The following is a 15810-nucleotide window of genomic DNA, read 5'->3' as shown; positions in this document are numbered from 1 at the left end:
ATTTTTATTTTAGTTGCATTACAGTTTCGTTCCTCGTTCATTCAATTAATCATGGTATAACTTGGTAGAATGCAAATGTACTTATCCTAGATATTTACTCGCGTATAAATTTTATTCCGGTATTAGTTATTCTCGTGTAAGATGAAGTTTGGACGAATTCGCCCTAAGTACTATTTTTGTTAATTATTTAAGGATTGTTATTTTTTGTTAGTTTTTAAGCCGACTTAATCTTAGGATGTATGGCTTATAAAATAAATGAGATTACAAAAAAAAAACTTGGCAGATTTTTTTTCCACGTAGAAATTACTCTATTTGGGCTAAGGACTTTTCTTTTCCAGTGTTTTGGCAAAATGCCTCACTCTGAACAGAACAAAACCTAGATTCTAAATGTCACATGAAATATTGTATACTTTTAAATAATAAACATGGGATAAACACACCATTAGGATTCAAATACTTAGTTTAGTTTAGTGCTAGATTTTATTATGAATGTTGTTTTATACTATACATATACTACACAGTATGTTAAACTACTCTGTTTTTTATATCTTTTAAACAATAACAAGAACCTCTCACTTGCTTTATCTCATACTTCTTCATTCTTCGTTTTTCTCATTCCTCAACTTAAGTTTGATTGTGTTCCGAACTATTTTCTATATTCATACTCTATCAAACCACGGGTCAAGGTGATTTTACATGAAAATTTCAAAATTTGCTTCCTTGCTTGGCAGCCGCTACCCATTTTGGCGATATTACGTAACAACAACAGTCTAACAGTCCAACATTCAACATCGAAGAGAGATGCAATAATCTGTCCTGGCTGGGTTTCAAGCCCAGGAACATCCCGCATAGCTACCACTAGATTATTATTATTAAACTGAACATTAATAGCATCAAACCAGTTCGTGGGTTTTTCTCAAATATAAAAAGGTTGAAAAAGTTTTTATATGAAAGTATAAACCTACAACAAACGGCATAAACACTCAACACAGCTACGCATTATATTTTAGAATTGGTACAATTCGCATTTAACCTGTAAAACCAATGTTAATAACCTAAGGTCAGCTTAAACAATTATTAAGTACTCATTGAATAACATTTCGGGACATAAAGATTTACATAATGGTCCAGGAAACCCTGAAAGTTTTGCACCTTCAGCAATTTAGAAACATAACCCTAATTTCTTAGTGCAAGTATTACAAATATGACGTGAAATGAATGCAATAAAGCACGAAAAATACATGGCATTTTTTTTACTGCCTTAACTCAAGAGGTTATAGAAAAATTTCCATCACCATTAGAGTATGTTAATCACTAGTGTGATTACATAGTAGTAAAAATGAATTTCCTTCATCATGGTAAACAAGACCAACAATAAATTATAGATAATTTGAAAGTAATATTAGGTTTGAAACGTACCAACGTATAGCGTGATCTATGAATGTGCGAAGCGAAGGCATCATTATGGAACCGTAATTTATCAAATGACCGCTGGATTCGAAAATTATAAAGAAGAATATTCAGTTTAAATTATAGACAGCGAACATTGTCGTCAGCCGATTTCAGTCTCACATACCTTATGTATTTAGGCCTCTATCATGGATACATTTGTTAGTAAATTTTACCCAGTCATGAAGGATTTTTCTGTTTACCTCTGTCTCAAAGTGATTTCTGCCTAACCGGAAAACCTGTCCAAAGCAGTTTTTGAGTCACCTCAAAGAAGCTAGTGAGCAATCATCTAATTATACTCTTTACCGCACTGTGTCTATGCTGCTGCAACCCCGTTGATAAATCCGACTTGCATTACAATCCAACCAACAATGTTTAAATCTGCAAAGTAATAGTAGGAATAAAAATGCTACTCAAAGTACTACGTAATGCTACGAGTATCGTAGCTCGTAGCATCGTAGCTCGTAGCATCGTAGCATCGTAGCTCGTAGCATAGTAAATGAATTTCTGCGATTCCATTTATCTTTTACTCAACCTATCGACGACCGAATGGCGTAGTGGTTAGTGACCCTGACTACTGACCCGAAGGTCCCGGGTTCAATTTCCGGCTGGGGCAGATATTTGTTTAAACACAGATATTTGTTCTCGGGTCTTGGATGTGCCCGTAAAATGGCAAAAGGCCCGCCCCCTATTACATTGGGACTAACATAAACACTGGCGAAAAGTGGGTGCAGCAATGCACCTCTGCCTACCCCGCAAGGGAGTAGGTACATTAGTACAAGGAGTGAGTGTTTGTTTTTTTTTTAAATAATTTGCTGCATTTTAGCGACAACCTTAAGAAAATTATAAGTAACCTTTATTATTCCGTAGCAATACATAATTATATATTGTATACATATGAGTTTAAAAAAATACTGATCAGAATTGCGTAAAATATCCCCCAAACTGTAGTAGAAAAATATATTCTTGAAATTATTTCAGAACATCAATTTAACAACAATCTGAGAACTAGTCATTAATTATGTAGACCGTCGGCAAACTTTGTCCGCTGCACTGCATCGTCTCATACTAAGTGAGCAATGTAATATGTATAGTTGGCAACTTGACTGCGACGTCATTAACAGCACAGGGTGGTACAGGTGTAACCGCGGCTAAACAACTATACCACGCGTAACCTTGACCCATAGCGTGCAAACATAATCACCCTGTATGTATGTTCAGACGTACAGTGCGGTTGGAAACCAAATTACAGTTATTATTTTTGACAATGAAAAGTTTTATTGTTTTTTTTCTTTGGATTTGCTGTACATAATGGGAATATAAGTAGGTAAGTAATGATTTTACTAAAACATGTTCAAGGAGAATATCGGTATCTTATATACCTTTTTATGTAAAGTTTCTACTACTCTCTGATTTTTAATTGGAAAGAATTCTGACATTTTATAAGTGATGCTTCTAAAAAAGTTCTTTACCGAAAAAATGAAAAATTGCGATCCATTTCTGGGCAATAATTTTTTCTTAATATTTTTATACAAAAAGATAAATCTAAATATTTACTTGCTCAAGTAAACTAATACAAAAATAACAAATATTTCAATATAATAGCTGTTCCCGCGAGCTTCGCTTCGCCTTAATAAGTTTTCCCGTGGGAATTCCGCGATAAAAAGTAACATATGTGTTAATCCAGGGTGTCAGCTAACTTCATTCCAAATTTCATTAAAATCGGTTCAGCCGTTTTGACGTGAAGAAATAACAAACATACACACATACATACATACATACATACATACACATATACACTTACAAACTTTCGCATTTATAATATGAAGTAGGATCACGACTCACGACCCATGTATCGAATTAATTTTAATTGCTTTATTTTATTCTTTAGCATGGCATCACTTCCTACTAAATTCAGGAATAATAAACCTTTTTAATCAATTTCAAAAAAAGATTGTCTATTCGGTAAGTACATATAATATGTTCGGTATGTATGTAAGATTATTGGAACTGCACCATATTGACATATGACAATATACGAGTATTAGGGCTAATAAACAAATATTCAAAATTTTATAAATGTTTATGTACCTATGTACGTTTATATGCTTGTTGGTATGTATGTTTGTCCACGCATATCTCCGAAACGATTGATCCGATTGTCACTATTCTTTTTGAGGGTTCCGTACCTCAAAAGGAAAAAAAGGAACCCTTATAAGATCACACTTTGTTGTCACCACCTTTTTTCTCGGAAACGGGTAAAGATATTAAGCTGATATATCGTATAGATGTACATAATTATGATGAAATTAAAAGGAAAACTACCTCAGGTAATTAAGTATACTTGTACGGAACACTCACTGCGCGAGTCCAACTGGCTCAGTCGGGTAAGCGCCCGCTTCTCAAGCAAGAGATGCGGGTTCGAATCTCGGCGCTGACATGTAGGTAACAATGAGTTCTTTGAATTTAAGTACAATGTATACCATCGCTCTTACGGAGAAGGAAAACATCTGTGATCATATGTGAACCCACCAACACCGCAGTGGACCAGCGTGGTGGGATATGGTCCAAGCTTAGGAAGGCAGTATGGAGATGCTGGAGGCGGGTTCCGCTCATCTGGCATAATCTTTATTGACCAAAACTCATTTCGCATAACTCGTATGGGGGTACACTACATAATTCCGAATTACTTTTTTACGAATATGAAAATAACGATTTTTTAAATTTCGAATTTCATAGTTCCGAATAATTCACAATCCCGAATTTTAAGTTTCCGAATAACGAAAATCACGAATAGTTTATAAACGAAATTTCAAACAACACATTTATTAAAATGACGAAAGTCAATTTTTCGAATATTATTATTTCGATGTTTCAAAAGTACGATTTTTATTATATCGAATTATTTAAATTACGAATCCCGAAGTTTTAATATTCCGAAAATACAAATTCCCGAATGTTTCTTAGTTAACAAGAAATAGTTATCTATTATGAATAATGCAGCATAATGCGTATAAAAACAATATTTTTTAAGCTATATTATGTGAAACGCTCCGCTCCGCTTCGCTGCGCTCCGCTTTGTTTTTCGATATCTATGTGCACCTAACACGCTCCTCCTCGCTTTGCTCGTCGTCGCACCTATCTTTTGGTTTTGGTTCTAAAGTTTTAAAGACGTTTATGTTTTTTTTGTCAAAATCACGAATTATCATATTTCCGATCGGGATTTGACTTTTTCGTGATTATAATAAATCGGTATTTTATTTTTCGTATATTAAAGTAATCGTATTTTTTAACATTCGTATATTTAACAATCGTAATAACAATATTCGTGATTATAATATTCGAAATTATAATTTTCGTGATTATTATAATTCGGTATTTTAAAAAATCGGTATTGCAATATTTCGTAAATTACATATTCGGGGTTATCAAATTCGGAAAAAAGTTTTTCGGAATATTTGGGTGTTCCCCTCGTATGGTCTAAACTTTTTTGGTCGAACCATCACTTTGCCAAGACTTATAAGGCTCGTTTCGTCTAAAACTCTTTAGGCACAATCTTTAAACACCTAAGTTTCGTTTGCTCAAATTTATGTTCGTCTATACCTATGTATAATCTTGTTTCTCCTAATGTTATCTTAATAAATAATATATGAAGTATGTAGTAAATGTACAAATTGTGGTATTTTTCTCCTACATCCCGAAAATCACGATATTGTATGATCAAAAAATCGAAAGTTAACGACCAATATAATTATTATTACAAACCCCATGAGATCGAAACCTAATAATAGGTGCGACGACGAGCAAAGCGAGGAGGAGCGTGTTAGGTGCACATGTTCATCAAAACCAAAGCGGAGCGTAGCGAAGCGGAGCGGAGCGTTTTCCAAACAGCGGAAACAATACAAGGCACCAGTTTGCGCTATGTAGGGAGACGCTCCGTCAAAGTTAAAGCCAAACGAAAATTATTACTTTGTATAAACCTATGCCATAGCATTATTAGGCTATTCAAGATTTGGCCATACCATTATTAGGCTAAACAATGTTATGCGAAATAACTTTTTACTAAACGAGATTTATGCCATACGATTTTCGGCGTAACGAGACTTTGAATATATTATAGTCTCAGATGTCCAGACTCGTATTGAAAAAGTGCCCAGCCCAAAAAGGTTTGTGATCTCTGATTTGTCTAAAATTGATAACTGTCAGAATTCCGTAAGATTACTAATAACAGTGTAGTATTTTAAAATGATAATAATATATTAGTAACTTAATATTTATTGAATCTAGAGATAGAACAAACCAACAGTGGTATAACTAGAAGTGATCGCTCCCAATACTAACTGCTAAAGTATACTCATACTATCATACTTTAAAATTGCTACGAATCGTAGTTCAGAAATAAAAATAATATCTTGTGTAACTTTATAGAACGATAAGCAATGGTATTTAATGTAGAAATTCCACAATGGGTCCCAACTGTACCACAGCGACATAAAATGTGAATGTAAGCACTCGCCGCGAGCAGCCAATTACTAGCTTGTACTAATAAAGGAAATTGTCTATTGGGAATACGCCATGCAATGCTATAAAGCTACTGCTGTTAATTAACTACTAATAATAATATTATTGTATTTGTTTTGCAGGGCGAAGTTAAAACCAACGATTAATTAAAAACATAATATTTTGTAAAATGTTTTCGCTGCCGAATTACAACGTTTTCCTCTAGATCATAAGCGTAGTTACATACAGTGCCACAAACTTATAGATCTGTTCCGGTGACAGCTCGCGTAAATGTCTAATATTTCTTCACTCTATAAGATTATAATTTTGCCCGTAGTGTTTATTCGCCCTTGCGGTTTTAATTAACCCATCTGATTTATATCATTATATAATTCATTAGTAAGTAATGAGATATGCATCAATTTAGTTCGCTCTCACCGGAACAGATAAGTTTGTTACACTGTAAATTCAAACAAACTCATTCACACAAGCTGTACATGGAATTCAATTTACATATATTTGTTAATAATAATTTATGTCCGAATTCTACTGACCTACCAGTGTTATTCGTAATTATTGGTCAATTTAAGATATTTCTATTGGACCGGCTGACCCGGGTGTGTCGGTTGTGACATTGGGTTCCGATGTCTTATTTCCCACCGCTTATCGCTCAAGGTCAAAGAAACACGCAGCTCATTCCGTAAAGCTAGTGGGATATCACTCTGACTTTACGAATATACTCGTACTATATGGATCTTCTTTCTTCACGGCTACGGTTCAATTGCTTTAATATAAAAGAATCGACGGCATGGAAAATGTACGCCTGATACGATGATAAATTGTTCCCATAGTAGGTATACGCACTCGATGTCTTAGGCCCAGCACACAATCATGGTGAAACGCAACTGCAACGAAACTGCAACTACTAGTTAATTTTGAGTTTCATTTGAGTTTATGCCATAAATACCTTCGAGAGACAACCCTCGTCGCAAATGGTTTGAAACCGGTTTCAACTCAAAATCCTAACTAATATTATAAATGCGAAAGTAACTGTGCCTGTCTGTCTGTCTGTCTGTCTGTCTGTTACTCTTTCACGCCAAAACTACTGAACGGATTTGAATGAAACTTGGTACACATACGGTCTAGACCCTGGGAAAGAACATAGGCTACTTTTTATCCCGGAATTCCAACGGGAAAAACTTTTTAAGGCGAAGCGAAGCGCGCGGGAACAGCTAGTTATAAATAAAAGGGACCAAATAAACGAACCGGTTGAACGAAACGAAACTTGTGAAATAACCGCAGTAACCCCTTCTGTTCCGGTAGGGTATTTCATGTTGATTGCCGTATTATTTTTACGATTATGGTGTTTTAGCTGTAGGTTATTGTATTTTTATGACGCCAAGTACTGTTTGTATAAAATTGCATGGTACTCTATTTTATGTTTTATAAATAGTTAGGTACAACAAATTATTTTGTTAATGAAAAATAAATGTATCAGTCGGCAGTTATTATAATAGGTAAAAGGTACAGCCTATGTCCATTATCGGTAAACAAAATGAACTTGTAATATCATACCTATATGCATAGATACGTATGTATACACGAGTCACTCGACCTCCAATAAAGGTACCTAAGTAATTATATGCTGAGTCAGTTCTTGTAAGTTAATGACACGCCGGGACCGTGGCAGCTGCTCCGCTCACGTAGTTATAACACTGAAACTATTTCATTACCTACCTAACTAAGACCTTGAAATATACTGCTGGTCTGTATAGGTACATAGTATTGGCCCCAATATGAGGTGGTACCTAACGAAAATCGCGAAAATTTGGTGTAGAAATGTATTTTTCTGTTGCTTACCCTCTAAAACGCCATTAGGTATTATTTTATTTGGCATTCTACAAGTTGGAAATATAACCGTAAGTCTAACCTAAGTTTAATGCTCGATTGTTTACATTTAGCAATAGTATTTTACTAATAAAGTTATATGTACTACACTACAACTCTATTTGTAGGTACAGTAAGAGGCAGAGAAACCTGACCCCCCTCACAAGCATTGTTAGTATGAGAGGGGGGTCAGGTTTCTCTGCACCTGACCGTACCTATTGAGTTAGCAATAGCATTGACAGCCATCAACTTATCTTTCGTCGATCTGCACTCGCCTTGACCCACGGCATCGGCATCGGCATCGGCACCCCTCTTCTACACGCAAAACAGCATATTTCTCAATCATAAAAGTTTAAATTATATTATACCTATTCTTATAATATTATACCTATTCTTAATATATGTACTATGCACCAAAGTATACACACAAAACTTCGCACGGTGAACTTCTTGAGTGAATCACCTCAATCTTCAAATTCAAGACAAATGCCAAAACTTTTACTGGCAACAAACACAATAAACAAAACAAAGCGAATACCTACAACAGTACTATCTTACCCTCTACTGCTCGTAAAACATGCTGTATTTTATAGACCGAGAGTTGGCTTATAATGTTACTTTACATTTTGGACTACGACGTGTATTGTATACCTACAGGGTGAAATTGGCCAATTATTGGATCAACAGCAGATCTGAAACGACGTAAAATACCAATTTATCAAAAAAAAACGGTTTACACTGGACCAAGGGACATTCTTTCACTTCTCTATAAGCACTGGGCCCTTCAATAATATAAAATTAAAGTCACGTATGTATTATTGAATTCTTTCCTTTCAGATCGAGGATGGCAGCAGAAGAAATGGTGGAGGTACATTCCTAGTGCCGATGAATGGAGGCATTTGGACGATGTGCGTGTCCCTAGATGGTACGTGTTGGCTCTAAATACTAAACCACTTTAGAAGTCTTTCAATAAAAAGGTGCGTGTAACCTACCGCAATGACGTGACTACTATGTATCTTAGGTACAATACACTGACGAGCAATGAAAAAGTTCCAGTGATAATATCACCAAATTACCACTAAACGGAAAAGGCTCGTTTAAGGGCGCTTTAAATTAAATTAACTGGTTTTAAAAATTAGGGCCATTTGGTGTCAGCATTTTGTCAGTAGAACTTTTTCATTGCTCGTCAGTGATTATAGGTGATAGGTACTCTGAGTACGGCTAATCTGACTGGCTAATCCTAGATGGTTTTAAGTTACAACACTCACTGGTCCGTCTATTTCCAGAGGAGGAGCTGTCGATGTTGGTCCGCGCCGGGTTCCCCATGCAGCCGGCCTGCACTAACTACCTGGCCAGCAGCGACTACGAGGAGCCGCGCGCTGACTGGCAACACCGTAAGATATCATTCACACTTGCGTACTATCAGAAATAATAATACTTATATAATAATAATATAGTATGTCCGGGCATCTCACACGGCATCCGCAAGCTAGGCAGAGCCTGTAGTACCTATGGGTATCGGATAGCTGATATATCCAGACAGATACATATTATATACTATACCTACTAAAGATCCGAGTACAAATATCTGCCCCAGCTGTGAATCGAACCCATGACTGCTATGCTGAAGATAGCAGTCAGGGTCACTTAATAAATACTCCATTCCGTCATCTCAACTAAGGCTATCTTCAGATAACTTCCAATCAATCGTGATTACCGCAACCAATCGGGCTCTTAATACTGCAAGCTACCTACCTACTTTAGGTATTCAGGATTAAGAACAATACAACGTACAAAATGTCTCACTTAGCAATACACCTACACCCCACTCTACTGAATTAAAAATAGGTAGGTATTCCTGTCAAAATGCTCTATTTTTCTCACGGTCACTGCTCGCCACGTCTGGAAACCTTTTAACACTCCATAAAGCACGACATCTAAACTTCTTCCATGTTTTTCGGCCTCCCTGATGTATTTTTTACGATAAAAGCTCCTTGCTGCGAAATGTTGAACATTCTAATAGGTTGAAACATTTTGGTTATAAGAATAAATACTACCTTTCATTATAAAAAGCTATTCTTGTACGAGTTACAGTAAACAAAGCGTAAAACTACACACTCTGACGATTATTAAATCATGCGCGTCGTAGTTAACCATCTATGTAATAAAAAACATGCGGCCCGTTAATACTCCATTGCCTGCTCCAAGACTGGAGAGATACTGCCACAATCTCCATTTCTTAGAGACTCAACATTAGGTTTAGTTTAGTTTAGATTTTTACATGCTGTACCTAGGCTAGGATCTATCTATTCAGCCCGCCACATCTTCTATACCTATTTACCTACGTGACTACGGTGAACCTATATCACAAGAATGCGATCATCAAAAAAATTTAAAAACATGAAAACGGTTAAACTACTTTATTGTTCGTATGTACGGAGTCATTTGGAATACGCTTGCCAGGTTTGGAATCCTAATTATGAAACATACTCTGATAGAATTGAAAAGATACAAAGAAATTCACACGATATCTTAAATTCAAATTTAATATATCCGTTAATATGACTTATGAACAGAGATGTGCCAAATTCCATCTGCTGCCACTGCATCTGCGCAGAATAATATCTGACATAATTTTACTCATAAAAATAATCAGAGGATCTTGTGACTGTCCCTCGTTACTTAGAAAAATTAATATTAATGTACCCGCTCGAAAATTTAGGAATAATAAAGTATTTTTCGTTCCTTCTGTTAGTACCAACTACAGAAAGAATTCATACATTCTTAGGGCGTGCAGCACTTTTAATAATCTGTCTAGCGAAACTGATTTAGATATCTTTTGTAGTGGCATCGATTCGTTAAAGAAATACGTTATTAGAACTTTCGTGGCATCCATTCAACAGTAACATTTACTTTATTTTATTTAATATATTTGTGTAGGTAATTTACCGAAATATAAAATCTACCAATAGCCGTAGTGGTTTACAGACCCGATTATTTACATAATTGTAGTCATAGCATATAACTTCTAGAGCATCTTACCTTTATAATATTTTTTTTTTCTTACTTTTTCTCATAACGTGACGTTGTTTTAACCTACGTTAGTAGGTACTTACGTAGCTTTTAATTTGTAACGTAGGTATGTGTTTGTGCAAACTTTGTCATAAACTACGCTCTCCTACTTAGTACCTATATTTGTAATTATATGTGAAAGCTTGTTATTAACTCATATGATACCTAATATAATGTTTATATCTTTGTACTTAAAGTTGTTAGCTTTCCAAATAAAATAAAATAAAATAAATAAAATAAAAAATAAAATAAGAAAAATTACTATAGTATAGTCATCACGTCCTCCAGGCATGCAGAACCTGTCGATATCGTGCGCGCTGGTGTGCCTCATAGTGCTGGGCAGCGCCGCCCTCGTCGGGACCTTCGGAGTCTGCAAGCACCAGATCAGCGCCGTGCTCGTCACCGGCGTCATGTATCTGCTCGCAGGTAGGTTGATGAGGATTGGAGGTGTTTTGGACCTTTTGGTCTTGGTAGTTTGTATTTTTTGGTGTGTCAGTGGATGATATAGCTGGATCAGGTTGCGACATCGTGTTGAAAGGATTAGTGGTTGCTGACTACCCAGGCTTTCCGTGGCAGGATCATGTTGATTTATTATCATCATCAATCCGATATAAATATGGATATGGTTCTCTACCAAAGAACGTCAAAACACATGCAATCCATACAGAATCGGCATCTAAAACTGTAGACCACATAAGATATAGGCCGTTTCTGACGAAAATCCTCATATTTTTCTTTCTCCTTTTACAGGCACCTTCGCGCTATTCACGCTAATGATAATCCATTTCAAGCGGATACAGCGAGTGTCCACCAGAGGCAGCCCTACGGGTGACGACACGGGCGACGGCGTGATTGGTCCCCGCGCGCCCGCCATGGCACTTCTGTCGGCGAGGGAATTCTCCACTTCATGGTCTTTAGACCTCGGATGGGGCGGCGTAGCCCTGGCCACTATGACGTCACTATTATGGATCCTACTGTCCAAGATTATGAGATACAATCCTATATCCTCAATGCTTTTGTAAGTTAGGTTCACGTGTGCTGTGTGCAAAGATGGATTTACTGGGTGGTTGTGAAATGGTGTGGCTTTTGAATGCCTAACGAATTAAAGTTACGACTGTCATGATTATTGGATAAAGCGAAGTTGTGAATGGAAGTTGTACCTAATTAGATACCTAACTGGGGATTTTGTAAATTAATTGAGTCGTCGTCGCAAATTTTACGGAAAAGGTCAATTATTTCTACTGATAGCAAATGAAATATTTAATTATTAAATGTTTATGTTTTTTAGGTAACTAGGCTAGTTCTTTTGATTATTTAAATTATTTCGTTAACATTATATCAATTAGTTGGTAAGTAAGTGGTAAATAGCAATCAGTTTCAAAATAATTTAATTATATTATACCTATACCTAGATAATATACCTATCTACTTAGCCCCATAGAAGCTTAACAAAATTAGGCAATTCCCTATCTATTAAAGGTACCTAGTTAATGTTAAATGATAAACGCTTTAAATAAATAACTAATAGCAAGCTTTAAAACAGCATTAAGCATAATTAAATTGTTTTGTTCCAACTTAAACATTGGGCGTGGGCAGTATACAGTGAATATACAACAGTATCGTAATCAAGGTATGTGTACTTTGCGGACAACATGTAAATAAATACATAAATATTTGGAGGACTATTTAAAGCTTAAAAAGCTTATTTTAAGGACAGAGCTTGCAGCCGTCCAAGCTTTTTTATAATAATTTATTGTTAAAGTTGTGCCCTAAAACCTTTAAATAATCAATGAATAACATTATTGTGTGTACCTACGCATAAACAACGCATATTTTTGTATGATGTTGCATTTACAAAGTGTCTTTTTATTGGTATGCCTACATTCATTTCTTGTGTCTGTAATCGGCATTAATGTAGTTAAAATATTCTAGGCGCTGCTGTGGCTACTAAGAGAACCGATTTTATGTTTTCATTCAGTTTTATGTTTACCTTATCTCGAAATATCGTCACTACTTCTTCTGTATAGACTTGGTAGGTTAGAGTAGCTAAAAATAACTGTAATAAACTTCTTTAGTATATATATGTCGTAGTCATCTGGTTTAATCTCCTGTTTGATTGAACCACTAGCCCATTCATTGGATGGCGCTATTCAGTTGTATGACTAGGCCGAACGTTGATTGTACAAGCATCACAAAACGTCCAACTAGTTAGCTGACTTAAAATCAGTCAGGTGCAGGGGCGTATTTACCCTAGGGCTAAAAGGGCTACAGCCCGGGGCGGCAGGCGGCGAAGGGCGGCCCAGGGGCGGCCGGCAGGCCGCCCTTGGGCTTTAGGTCTCCAACTTGGAGGATTAAAAAAGTACAGAACAATATTTTAGGGCGTAAGCCTAGAACGGCGCCCTGAGCCATCTTTCCACATGTTGATTTCATGTCTTAAGAAATATGATTTAACGTATGAAAGCCGGCCTTTGTTCTTTTCTGAACCGGTGGAATAGTCAATTTTTTTCCGCATCGAAATTTTTTTGAAGGAAAATAATGAAAAAAAATTGCCTCACTCAGTCGCCCTTTGCAAGTTTATTTCTAAACGTTCTAAAATGTACTCGTCTATCCAGAAAAATCTTTTTTTATGTTCGGAAGATATTGTCTATGCAAATCTATCACCACAATGTTCTTATACATATTATTATGTAATAGATCGGTATGTACTCTACACTTCTTCTTCTTTCGTGTCAGTGAACATGCGAATTTTTAAATTTGTCCAGACCAAAAAGAAGCAACTTTGATAGCATTCTGGTTGGCCTGGAGTAAGTCTTCCCGTGTGCAGGTAGTAGGGCACATGGGACAGGAGATGAAATGCTCCATAGTCAAGGGGGCGGTACCACAGTCGCATAGGTTGGTACCAACGGTATAGCCCCACTTGCAAAGTTTGTCCTTGCAGCAGCCTACCTCTGCTCGCAACCGATTTAGAGTCTTCCAAATGTGCCAGGGAAGACTGTTACCTTAGACTGTTAGGTAGGAAAGGATCCTGGGGCTGCTTTTCCTCCCAGTCTTGCTTTTTGTAGGTTTTCATCCGTTAAGGACACCTCACTATTTAGAAACGCTTTGCGGCTCTTAAGGCGGGAAGGTGCGGCAGTATGTAAGTAAAGTGGATGTCTGGAGTCGCATTCTTGTTTGGCTTTCTCAACAGAACATGACACTTTTCGCCGTATGCTAGGGGGTGCTATCCCAGCCAGAGAGTAGACATTGTAGAGCGGTGTCGGTTTGAGGCATCCCGTTACTATACGAACTTTATCGTTCAGCAAAATCTACTTCTCTAGCATGCGCGGACCTTGCCCATATCATCATCATCATCATCATCATCATCATCAGCGAATAATCATCCACTGCTGGACATAGACCTCTCCCAAGGAGCACCACAACACTCGGTCCTCGGCCTTCCTCATCCAACCACTACCGGCTCTACCCGCCTAAGGTCGTCAGTCCAGCGGGCAGGAGGGCGTCCAACGCTGCGTTTGCCTGTTCACCTGAGAACTCGTCTACCCCAACGGTTATCGGTTCTTCGGCAGATATGAACAGCCCACTGCCACTTCAGCTTGCATATTTTGACAGCTATGTCGGTAACCTTAGTCCTCTGACAGATAACCTCATTTCTGATATGATCCATCAGAGAAACTTCAAGCATAGCTCTCTTTATAGCATACTGAGTGACTTTAAATCGGTGGACCAGTCCTACCGTCAGTATCCACGTCTCTGCATTATACGTCATCACTGGCAGGACGCACTGGTTGAAGACATTTGTCTGCAGGCTTTGAGGAATGGGAATCTTGCCCAGATGGGGCAGGCAAATTCGGCTGAGAATTCGTAGAACTTGTGGAGAGGCGCCCCAGCTGGTAGACGTAAGCTGTCGCAGAAGGTTGTTTCGGTAGCTGACTTTCTTCTTGGTGCTTTGGCAGTGGGTTTTGTACGTGAGGGTCACTCCGAGGTATTTTTGTGACGAGCAGTGCTGGATTTTTTTAAGTATGAAAGCTGGTATTTATTCTTTTTTGAACTGGTGGAATAGTCTATTTTTTTCCGCCTCTGTATTTCTTAAAGGAAAAAAAATTGCCTCCCTCGCTCTGCACAAATTTATTTCTAAACGTTCTAAAATGTACTCGTCTATCCAGAAAAAGATTTTTTTTTGTTCGGAAGATATCATATCATTATCTATGCAAATCTATGACCACAATGTTCTTATACATTTATGTAGGTCGGTAGGTACTCTACACTGACTGCTCTTTTTGTTTTCTTTCATTCCTTGATGGGGCGGAAAACTACAGGAGCCCAGGGCGCGCAATCTTTAAATACGCCCCTGGTCAGGTGGTGAACAAAACAAACATGGCGTCTAACAGCTAACAGCTGACACAAAAAGCACCTATATTGTTAGTTTTTTGCAAATAAATTAGCTTTAAAGTGCGTTATTTGTGTTAAAATAGTGTGACAACATGGATTTACCTATTATTACGCCGCGGGCGGATAGTTTCAAAGAAAAAATTAGGCGAAACTGGATAATTATGAACAACAATATGAAGGTACGTTTATTGTTATTTTTTAGGTAATTTGTGAGATAAGAGCTTTGTAACATAGTCTTTTTGTTGACTCTTGTCTGGTCATGTTCACCCTAACCAGACATTACAAATTTGCTATACTATATCCCATTCAACGACTTCGCTGAATGACGTTCAGTCAAGACGTCGAACGTTACAATCAGCGACTTGACGAGTTGTCCTTTAGTCATACAACTGAATAGCGCCATCCAATGAACGGGCTAGTGGTTCAATCAAACAGGAGATTAAACCAGATGCCTGCGACATATACATTATACACGGTCGATGACTGGACTGCATGCATCCCTGCTAAACGCTT

General features: G+C 37.2%; 1 protein-coding gene across 3 annotated transcripts in view; it reads left to right on the top strand.

Moving 5' to 3' along the window:
- Positions 1 to 12985, top strand: part of LOC105385026 — a 30544-nt gene extending 17559 nt beyond the window's left edge. For all 3 annotated transcript variants that reach the window (XM_011555338.3, XM_048626905.1, XM_048626906.1), the window contains 4 exons: positions 8674 to 8761; positions 9123 to 9230; positions 11197 to 11334; positions 11659 to 12985. In XM_011555338.3, coding sequence (XP_011553640.3) covers positions 8674 to 8761; positions 9123 to 9230; positions 11197 to 11334; positions 11659 to 11930 — 606 coding nt within the window. In that variant the 3' untranslated portion in view covers positions 11931 to 12985. The remainder of the gene's footprint in view (positions 1 to 8673; positions 8762 to 9122; positions 9231 to 11196; positions 11335 to 11658) is intronic.
- Positions 12986 to 15810: the final 2825 nt, after the last annotated feature.

Source organism: Plutella xylostella, chromosome 17 (genome assembly GCF_932276165.1).
Source record: "Plutella xylostella chromosome 17, ilPluXylo3.1, whole genome shotgun sequence".
Classification (NCBI taxonomy): domain Eukaryota; kingdom Metazoa; phylum Arthropoda; class Insecta; order Lepidoptera; family Plutellidae; genus Plutella; species Plutella xylostella.
The sequence above is the reverse complement of the archived record's forward strand: the minus strand, read 5'-3'. Positions and strand labels throughout refer to the sequence as shown.